Source organism: Hoplias malabaricus, chromosome 1 (assembly GCF_029633855.1).
Source record: "Hoplias malabaricus isolate fHopMal1 chromosome 1, fHopMal1.hap1, whole genome shotgun sequence".
Taxonomy (NCBI): Eukaryota; Metazoa; Chordata; class Actinopteri; order Characiformes; family Erythrinidae; genus Hoplias; species Hoplias malabaricus.
In genome coordinates, this window is record NC_089800.1 from 58,783,109 (window position 1) to 58,794,562 (window position 11,454).

Consider the following 11,454-nt stretch of genomic DNA (forward strand, 5'->3'; position numbering starts at 1 on the left):
TTCCGGACCCACCGCGACCTGGATAAGGGGTTATAGCCACGAATGAACGAATTATCGCTTGCTGACTGACTGACCAACAACGGAACTTTGTTGATATGCGAAAGTGCGAGACCTGGCTCTACACTATAGAGCAAATACTATTGTATAGGGAAGTAATGTTAAGATTTACAGTGGCAAGAATATGTTTGTCAAGCACAGCTGTCTTGCTGCAACAGCCCCCATTTAAGAATGTATATAAGATCTGCTGAAATATAGCTCAGTTAGCCTGGTGCTACCTTATAAAACCCAGCTTCAGTTCATGGCTTGGTCATACTATTAAAGAACATATTTTGTGTGGGTCCTAATGGAGTTCAAACTTTGCTAAATTAATCTGATAGCCCCAGTATTAAAAGAAAAGTTGTGGAAAAGAGGCTAAAGCTGACAATTATTATGTTTTTTAGCAGAATGGACATCATTATGAATCACCAAAGCTTTTTAATGACCTTTAATAAGGAGGATGTGTATTTTGGACTCTATTGTTGAAATGGCAGAGGACACCTGTATGACAAACGCTATGCTGCCAGTGGCAGTCCAGCAAAACTAGGCTTAGCTGGTCTTATTCAATATTATCAATATTATTTTTGCTTTTATTTTTAGGAACTTTCAGAGAAACTGCTTGCATTTTCTGCTTTACATGATGCATACGATCCCCAACACATAAGATAAAGTTGAGGCCTGGGCTCTGGGGTGGACCATCCACTGGTTTGAGCAAAACAGCAGCTTCTTTCTATTTAGAAATATTATATTTTCTAGACTGTAAACAAAAACAAATCTGTAAAATGTAAAGTAAAAAAACAGCAGCTGTTGCCAAGATTTCACCTTAAAATATATGGTCAAAATATATATGACAGTATAGTATTTTTTCTTTGGCAACCATAAATTTTACATTCAAGAACTGTTTTGTTTACAATACTTTCTGTTAAAAAAAAGGAATATATACTATAATGTCATATATATTTTGACCATATATTTTATGGTGAATTTTGGCAATTTTTTTAACTGTAAATTTTACAGTCTAGAAAATGTAATATTTGTAAATAGAAAAACACATATACTCTAAAAACCCCATAGTAAAAACAAAAAAACAAAAACAAACGTCATTTTGCCATAATATTAACATGTAAACAGTGTGACAAATGAGAATGACAGAATAGAGACTGAGACATAGCCAAACTGCTAAAAATAACTCCTATATTTAAGCCCTTAAAATAATTTATTGACAAGTTATTGATAAGTTAAATCTTGGTGCTACAGTCCAGCACTTGAACACAGGCTGACGGTGAACTCTCCTGATCAACACACACAAATAAACACACACACACACCTCGTCACACATCAACACTAATCATGTACAGAAACACAAACACACACAGATACACAAAATAATCGCCCCAATGCAACCCAAAACCAAAAAGCCTCAATGAGAGAGAAAAAGAAAGAAACTGAAAATCACAGAAAATATGGAGCTCCAAGGCATGCTGGGAGCTGCCAAATGAATCTCAGCTCCTCTCAATCATTGGCCACCGCCCTAATAGTTTGTGCCTTTAACAGTGAAATAATGTATTTTTACCGCAAAAAAAGAGTGTTTTGGCTCGTAGAAGTATTTACGTTATGTCACTGTTACAGAAAATGTTTAGAGTTTACAGTCATTTATGTCAGGGTTTTAAAATTTTTTACCATAAAATTTACAGACATTTTTTACAGTGTAGCCATTTATTTTCTCAACATCAGTGTCTTGAGTTATACATTGCTTCAGAGTCAGAACCACACTGTAGAGTTGTCTTCATGCAGTGGAAGGCAATAACAAAAGCTTGATGATTTTCTCCAGTCTCTCAATGGTGAAAAGTTTCAGTACTGTTTATCTGATGGTGAAAATTGTTGTGGTCTTTTAGGTCATGCATGGCTGTTGGGAGCCTTTAATATTTATAATAATATACAGAGTTTATATTTAGTGAGAACACCACTCACTCTCCACTTACAGCACATACATGCAACATACCCTGGAAGCATTGGCACCTCTTCTAAAATTCCTGGACACCTGACTGATGACCAGATTGGTGGTGTGATTTCAGGGGCCTTCTTACTTATTGCCCAGTCAAATAAGGGGAAAGGGGACTCTTTTTCGCAGAGTTGCAGTGTATCTTTCACACTTTCATAAAATATTTAACTTAAAAATTTTAGCATACAACATTCATTCATTCATTTCAGTAACTGTTTCAACTTGATCAGTGTCACAGAGCATGTTTGCAGTCTACTCGGAATCATTAGGCCCAAGGTAGGAACATGCCAGTCAACAGCTAATATATAGACATTGAACGATCACTGGATTAGGAACACCTACCTTGTATTAACAAGGACAGTGTCCCTTTCATCGGCTGTACTGATCATACAGGAGCACTAAGTAGTTCTACAGTTACAGACTGTAGTCCACGTGTTTCTTTGCATTTCACCCTTCACTTCAACGTTCAGGACCACCACAGAGCAGGTATGAGTCTGACATGGTGGCGATGTGGTGTACATGTATATTTTGCTGGCACGGGTGGATCAGACAAAGCAGGGCTGCTAGAGTTTTTAAAACCCTCAGTGTCACTGCTGGACTGAGCCCTGTGTCCAGGACTTGACAACCAACACAAACTGTGCAGTAAACTGTATGTTAGTGTGTTTACATCTACAAGGTGGCCCAATGAGGTAGGAGTGTCTAACAGAATGGACAGTGAGTGAACACAGTGTTTAAAAACTTAAGCATCACTGCTGTCTGACCCACTTGTACCAGCACAACACACACTGTGTCACTGCTGGGCTCAGAATGATGCACCATCCAAATCATACCTGCTTTCTTCTGGTCCTGTGGTGGACTACAGTCTGTAATTGTAGAATTACAAAGAGCTCCTGTATAGTCAGTGGAGCTGATAAAATGGACAATGAGTGTACGATACAAGGAAGGTATTCCTAATCCAGCGATAAGTCAGTGTATTATGATATGGTGAGGCATTATGATGTGTGTTATTTCTATATAATGAGATGGTTATTGCACAGTACACATTACAGATTTTATGCTGATTACAGATTCAGGAAACAGCAGCTCAGAGTGGAGTGAGTCAGTGCTGGGTTATGGGCTGGAGCTGGAACAGGGAGCAGAAACATTCCATCAACTCTTCTCTAAATATAGAGCTCTGCTTAAACCCAGCTCCACCTCACACCCCCTAGAAACTGCTCTCCCACCAGAGAGTCAACTCTGCAGCTCAGAAATCAGAGAATTTTTAACTTCATATTTAAAAAAAAAAATCAACTGTATTGATTAATAATATTTTAGTGATAGAACGACTATATCACATTTGAAAATTAGATTTCATAAAAAGCAAGGGTTTACAAGCCACTTTATTAGGCACAGTTAGAAATGAACTATCATGGACCAGAGTCATACACGGTCAAAGTACGTATATAGGTACAATTAATCTACATAACATAGATTATGATACAAAGGTGGTCTAAAAGATCAGTCATAAACCAAAACAGTATATATTCACTTTCTCAGTGGGACTGGAGCATAATTGTAATATTTTAAAACATAAAAAAGCAAAAACCTAGGAGAGAGTATGGAATCATTGTGACTCCCTGAATTATAGACACTGAAAACGAGAGAAAGTCTAGTACCTTATTCTGAATGTACACGTCATATTACTCACCGGAGAGTGCCCTCTAGAGGCTAATACAAAAAAAATCATAAATGAAAACTAGTTTGCTGGAAGAAATGCACTTTTAAGCAATCTGTGACATGAGTTCTCTTGCAAACAAGAAGTAACTGCACACGAAAAACAAACTATTTTCATTTCAACACAAAGAAATGCTTTATTTCTCCACGTTTCAACATCAGTAATCATTCTCAGAACATAGTGGTGCCTTTGCATAGATTCATTTATACTTATAGAACAGTGCAAATTCTGCCTAGTACCTCAAAATACTGCACTAGAGGAAGACTTGATTTGAAATGCATTTCAGGGAAACAGTGAACAGATACTTACAACCTCCACTATGAGGATAAACACAGTGGAGTAAAACAAAACGACATAAAACCTTCCCAAATTTACAAATTATTACTGAAAATATCCAAAATTTGAATTGAAATTCAGAAAACTTAAAATAAATCCAACAGCCATTTAAAACAACTCCTATACCATTATTAAAACAATTATGGTTCACTGAAATAGAAAAATAGAATTTCATTTTAATAGTACTATAATTCAACATAAATATCAAGACTAATGATTATATAACAGCATTCACTGAGCAACAGGAAAACAACACATTCCCTGCATCCTTTGGAAAGCATGTATTCCTACCGTACATAGAGTAACACACACACACACACACACACACACACAAAACATACAGTGTACACAACCCTTTAGCAGAAAAGAAAAAAAATCTTCCACTCTACAATACCTTCAACTGAATCTGAAGATAAAACAATTTTGACAGAACAGAAAATATGTAACTGCAAATCTCAGTGCATTTCAAATACGTCATTTTGTTTTTAACATAGGGTGCAGATCATAAAGGCCTCAGGTGAAAAAATAATAGTGTACCTTCCAAATACTGGAATTCTGCATCTTTTTTTGTACTGTATTTTACAAGTGACATGAATTATTCAAAATCTGTCTGCAACTTTAAAAAATAACTTTTCATTAGTAAATGATTAACCAATTAATCTTATCTTAAACTACAGGTTGGCTTGAAAAACATCAAGTTCCTTAGCTTTGGAAAGATTGGAAACTGAGCCAAAATTGACCTCAGTCCTGGTTTTCCTGTTCTTTTTAACTTTTGGCTAATAATGGGTGGTAAATAAAAGCTTAACTTTGAATATTCAGTAGCCCATCATTGTATATCTCAGTGATTTTGCCATGTTTTGTTTTTGTTTATATATAACGTATGTACATGTAGTTGGTATGTACAGGCAGGGTGCGCCGTTTTAAATAAAATTGGGCTATGTGTAACACAGGTGGTTTAAATAATTCACACAGTTACATCAGGTCCCACCTGTCAGAGCTATGTTCCATGGTCCGTGTAAAGAACATTATAAAATATCTCAGGGGGTTAATACAGAATGTAGTTGAGGAGTGCATATATAAATTATTTTTTCAATAAATAAGAACATATCCCTGCCAACCATACTTCAGAACATAACTATCCATTTATTACCTGAAGTTTCAATTGTTCATGATTTGGGGCTTAATCACAGACTACAAGGAAATCATCAAAAGTTGAAGCTGTAATTGAATGTGATGTTACTTTGTGCACATGGGAAATATTAAACAGCCAACACACCACAACAGAAAAACATAATTGATAACAAAGCCTTATTATAGTGATACAAGCATAATTTTCTTATCAAACAAACAAAAAACAGCCACCAAAGCAAAACCCGAAAGCTGTCAATCATTATAGATTTTTACCTGGATATTATCAAGCGTTGAAGAAACCCAGCTGTGTCCAGATGTAACTGGAAATGCTATACTATGCATAGATATGAGGAGCTAGCAGTTTTTGATTTCTCATAAATAAGCTATACGTTTAGAGCCCTCTGCTATGAATGTTCAAATTTTATCTTTCATTAAACTCTCTGTATGATTGTCTTTCTTTCCTTTTCTTTGGAAAGCATCTCACAGGTGTCTGAACAAAGCAAATGCACTGGATCCAAGAGAATGCATGCCTCTATCCAAATACACTTGGCAGTTTACTCAAGCAAAGGGTCATCATCGTCATCCTCCTGTAGCTCCAAGCGGGCGAAAGGGCGAGATGGTGACAGTTCTCTGTTCTTCATCAGTCTGAAGAGGAAGGTGATGGTGGTGAGCACTATGAAGACTCCGATCACAATGCCCACCACTACAGCCAGGTCTGTGCATTTTTCACTGACCAGTGCACAGCGAATGTGTGAGTAGCTGCCATTGTTAGGCTTCTCAGAGATCCCCAAGATGTGACACATGAGGGGGTACAGATCCACAGAGTTGATGCTCTCCATCCGATAGCCTTTACGAAAGGCAGGACCATGGGCTGCCAAGAAAGGGTGCATACTGCGGAGGGAGTTATCATAGCCATGATCGCCCACTGTGAGAGCAAATATGAAGAAGAGTGCATTGATAAATCTATCCAAATATGATGAATGTTCATTCCCAAACATTTCTGCAGCACCCCTTTTAGATAAGAATATTTTTAAGCCCTATCCCATATATATCTTTTGCTTCCAAACCAAAGAAAACCAAAGACTTGCTGAGCCCATTTGAGGTACATTTTCAGTCATTTATTTTTGTTGTTTAAAAAACAAAAGTCTCATACTGAAACGCTTTCTTAATTTGGTGAATGATTACCTATCAAGTTTTATTGCACTTAAAATCAACCAAACAGTACTTACATCGTGGGAGGTTGCCTTGTTGGACAATCGTCCAGCCTTCATCAGCCACCAAGATGATTGGCTGAATTCTCTCATTGTTCCGGTAGTGCAGCTTGTCAGGTATGTCATTCTTCAGGTAAGCTTTCATGTGAGGATGGCATTTACTAAGGTTTTTGTACAGAGCCGATGGTTCTGTAAAGCAAAACCGAAGGTATAATATCAGCATGTTGTATTTAACAACTGTAAGCATTGTCATATATGTTTAAAAGCAAATACCAACCACTGAGAGGGATGATGGCACCCACTGGAGTGAGGTCCACAACGGTGTAGCTGCTGCGATTGATACACTGGTCAAGCTTTATAAGCCTGTCCTGAGAACACTGAACCATGCCATGGTCACTTGTAATAATCACATTAATCCTTCCCCACAGCCCTGTTTCATTGAGCTGCTGCATCAATAAACCTATGTTCTCATCAACCTCTTTCAGTGCCTTTCTCATTTCTGTTGTGTTTTCTGGCCCAAAGGTGTGTCCAGTGTGGTCAGGCTCCTCCCAGTACAGAGTTGCAAACTTGACAGATTCATCTTCAGTCAGCCATTTTGTTATGTTTCCCAGTCTCTCCCTGAAGCTCACTTTATAGTCATATTTCAAGAAATATGTTGGGGTATGGTTCTGAATCATCAAGTCTGTTCCTGGCCACATAGCAGCAGCAGATTTATAACCCTGTTCTTCCACAGACACCCAGATTGGAGTCGCTTCGTTCCACCAGAAAGGATCACTATCGTTTTGAATAGAGAACACCTTCTTTGTTGATGGATCATACATTCGACTGGCCAGAATACCATGGCTTTCTGCATACAATCCAGTAGCAAGACTGTAATGGTTAGGAAATGTTTTAGTGATAAAGACATTAGTAAGATGCTCGATATGAACTCCATCTGAGAAGAATTTCTGAAGATTAGGAAAAGAGTAGTTTTTCAGATAGTCTGCACGAAAGCCATCAAATGATACAAGTAGCAGTGGTGATAAGTCTTTCTGAGTTCCATTTCCTGCGTTTAGAGAGATAGCTGACTGATAACATGTTGCTAGAAGAATCAGAAATGCCTTGATATGCATCTTGTCGGGATGTACAAGATTCAAACAGCTTTCTGACCTGTGAGGAAAGATTAGAGTTTTATTTATTATGTTTGGCACAATTTTTGACATTTAGTTTCACTGCAGACGTGCACTGTGAAGACTGGGTGTACTACTAGTTGGATTAAAGTTTAATCCAACTAGTAGTACACCCAGTCTTCACAGTGCATGTCTGCTGCTGGATGGCCCAAATTAAATACGTGTTGGCAGAGTTCTACCGTTATAAGCATAATAAGAGTTATTAATATAAACGTATCTCTGTTTTTTAAATCCAAAGACAAAGGGCAAGAAATTAATTATAGTGTTTTCCATGTAAATCTGCTGAACAGGTGTACCCTCTATTAACCTGAAATTTGTTGCAGCTGACGAGCAGAAGGTTTATGAAATGGAAGCCAAACCCAAGGTATGTTACCTGTTCATATAACTAAAGAGCCTTAAGGAAATATGTACACCCACATTATATACTCTCCTGGCCAGATCATCTGGCCAAATCTCAACAAATTGAATGGCTACGACTACAGAAATGTATTAAAATCTATGAAAAATCAGTTTGTTTTAAGACCTGTATAAATTTAAACCTTTTCCCTGAAATATTCTAGGATACTTTTAGTGGGGTTTTTATTAAAAAAAGACACAAAGCTGTTTAATCAGACTCCAGTCAAAAAGCCAGATTTCGACTTGCACGCTAGCAACAGTGATCACTAGGATTAGGCACTATTTTTAGCTTTTTTTTTTTTTTAAGTTGGGTTTGTATGACACCTGAGCTGATCAAGCATGTGCAATAATCATCCACTTCTCACAATTAAATATGAATGTTTATTTTTGTAATATCAATATAATAATATATTCGTATGAATTTAAATGCCAATAGGTTCTTCTAAAAAACACAAAGCTTTCTGCAAGATATCCTTAGAAGAAAATCAAGGTTTTGCCATATTTCTGTTATCTATCTATCTATGTGTCACAAGTACTTCTCAGAAGAAATTGAAACAGCCAGGATCTTAAACCTAGGAACTTACTGCATATTTATAGTTCCTGTTTACTGAAAATGAAGCCAAAATGCAGAGTTACATCTTAGCCATTTTAAAGGAGTTTATTCTTAGTAAAAATAAATAAATAAATAAACTTTTTTTTTTAAACAGAGAGGAGTGTTCAGTTTAACTGATGACCAAAGGACTTGTATAAACAAAACTGCAAAACTGACTTTTCATTTATTTTCTTCAACCACTTTATCCTTTACAGGGTCGAGGTGGTTCTGGAGCCGACCTGGAATCACTGCGCACAAGGCAGGAACTCGCCATATGTGAGGTGACTGTCCATCAAGGGGCAACACACGCATTCACTAACTCATAACTGTGGACACTTTTGCATAGCCATTCCACTTACTAATATGTTTTTGGACCATGGGAAGAAACCTGGGGGAAAACAGTTTAAACTGTTTGCAGTCCTATATATAAGTTTAGTTTTGTAACTAGATAAGGAAGTGCTGCTGGATAACTTGTTCCCTGATTATTTTCATGCATCACTGCTGCTCTGTAACAGCTACTACGGGGTTGGCTTTTCCTACGGAGTCAGAGAAATATAAAAAAATGAAGGGAAAGGGCAGACAGTGAGTTAGAGGATGCTCAATAGAAGAGGAGGACCAACACTCAAATCAACACCATCACCGTGAACGTTTCAGTACAAACACCGGCTAAAGCTAAGCTATAAACATACGGACAGACACATTAACCCACCTTAAACCGCGTCTGAACACAGCTTTAATCGCTCTTCTCCTCACCAAAACAACACTGCCAATTAAAACCAGCGCTTAATCCACACATTAACCACAAACGTCTCAAACATACATAGCTATTTCTGACCTGCTTTCTCGCTTCCTCAATAACACCATGGCGTAATGTAGAAATTAGATTGACAGGTCGAACAGCCAATAGCGACCTTTCTTTCCTCTTCAGGGCTCGCCCACTTCTGCAGGTGCCCAACGGTCTCTGACTGAGCCGTTAGCGTCAAACGTGGAACAATTCGGTGAAAATATGGTTTTATAATATCATAATTCGTCTTTAAAATAATTCTGATGCCATTCAATTTACTCATGCCTGTGTTAATTATTACTGAGGCAACAGGGTTGGTAGGAGAACAGTTATGTCTGTGTGTGGATGGGAAAAGGTGACATTCATCAAGGAAAGACGTGCTTGGATGAGGGAGTACGATGGCCCTGAACTGAACAATGCTTATTCAAATTATTGTTCAAATCAGTTGGCTGAGGTCCACGTAGTTCACAGGACATCAACACCTCTGTAGGACAACACCAGCACAAGTGTACAGGAAGGAATGTAATGTTAACCAAAGGAATGGTGGATAGCAGGAGAGAGTGAAACAAGGAGAGAATAAAGTAAAATTACCAGCTGCAGTAGATACGGTTGGCCGGAAGTGTAAATGGTAATATTGGCTGGTATGAATGGAATAGCAAAGAAATTGAATAGTTTATGCAATGTTTTTTAAAGAAAAGGGGACAATACACAGTGAAACCAAGATGGCAGAAATAGATAAACTCATTTAGGAGTTAAAGTCCCTGGGAACCCATTTAGATTATTATTATTTATTTATTTATTTTTATCATTCTAAACTTGAGTGTTATGTGAAACGTTCAGCAAAGTTTAAATAAAAAACACAAAACAGAAATATGTTAAATCTCTCAAATGACCAGTACTGCTCTCCTCTCGATGTAGAATGGGAATGGGCAGTCCTAAAAGTGGGTAATGCTCATGTCAGTATTGCCCTGACCAATCACAAGCCTGCCATAATCACACCTACTCTCTGAGTCGAAGAGACTGGTGAGCTAAAGCTTAGGAGCCACTAGTGAACGAGTTAGCTATCCAGCTATTCACCATGCTTTGGGGTATGGGAGTGAAAGACATAAACAGAGCAAACAGAACACAAAACAATACAAAACAAGCATGAATTATTAAGTCTAAGCACAGATAGCAGCAACACTCGGTCGGCGTGTTCAACGGCGTATCAGTGGAGACAGCAACACTTGGCTGGACGCAGAGCACAAGGCAGACCCACTCGGTCAGCAGGACAGCGGAGATAGTGGCCACACTAGGCGTGTACAGCAAAGTAGCAGTGGAGAAAAAAACCCAGACACATAAAAGACAAAAAACGTCCGTAATTCTACGTGCCTGTGCCATTTATTGTGTATCATGTGTAGCATCGTGTGTAAAATGACAACTGCAGTTCAGAGTAACCCGCCTGAAAAAGTCCACGATTGCTCCGTCTCGAGGCTGTTACCATGGTAATAACATAAACAATATTGTTCTCCAGTGATACAGAGCTGTCAGTCACGCAAGGTCATTAGTATTAGGCCACGCCCACACCGTTCTCATAGAGCTCTGAGGAGCGTATTTTGGATATTTTTGAGGAGAGATTTATCATTTTTCTGTTTTGTGTTTTTTTTTTATTTAAACTTTGCAGAACATTTCACATAACACCCAAGTTTACAATTATGCAAAAAAAAAACAAAAAACACAGAAATTCGAAATGGGTTCCCAGGGGCTTTCAGTGCTCTTAGAAAGCAGTGGAGGTGAGTAGAAAAAGAGGAAAAAGAGTGTATTAAGGTACTAGAAGAGCTTAAGGGTAGGTTGTCACTGTTGAGAAAGCAGAGACATTGAGGAAAAGAAGGAACATGCTAGGGTAGCGCTCTTTAAGTATCCTTTTAACTCTATGAAGACCTTATTTGATAAGGAGAAATCTGCAGCAAAAGTTTTAGCCGAGATGTTACTGTGCTGTCCCTTTTGTCCTGTCATATCAATACCGGAAATATGTCACAGCAGCCCCTGTGCTGGTACACAGAGCAGCTCGGCGGCTGTTCATGTAATGTACCACCTCCCCCCC

The 11,454-nt window shown here is 38.1% G+C and overlaps 1 protein-coding gene across 2 annotated transcripts; it reads right to left on the bottom strand.

Moving 5' to 3' along the window:
• Positions 1–3,450: 3,450 nt before the first annotated feature.
• On the bottom strand, positions 3,451–9,477 carry enpp4 (ectonucleotide pyrophosphatase/phosphodiesterase 4). 2 transcript variants are annotated; one of them, XM_066668268.1, is made up of 4 exons: positions 9,423–9,477; positions 6,708–7,579; positions 6,449–6,619; positions 3,451–6,144 (listed from the first exon to the last, which is right to left on the bottom strand). In XM_066668268.1, exons 1-4 carry the CDS (start codon positions 9,449–9,451, stop codon positions 5,774–5,776), a joined length of 1,443 nt encoding a protein of 480 aa, XP_066524365.1. In that variant the 5' UTR covers positions 9,452–9,477; the 3' UTR covers positions 3,451–5,773. The 2 variants fall into 2 exon arrangements, with proteins under 2 accessions (XP_066524365.1, XP_066524376.1); XM_066668279.1 differs by having other exon boundaries at positions 3,452–6,144; positions 9,297–9,431.
• Positions 9,478–11,454: the final 1,977 nt, after the last annotated feature.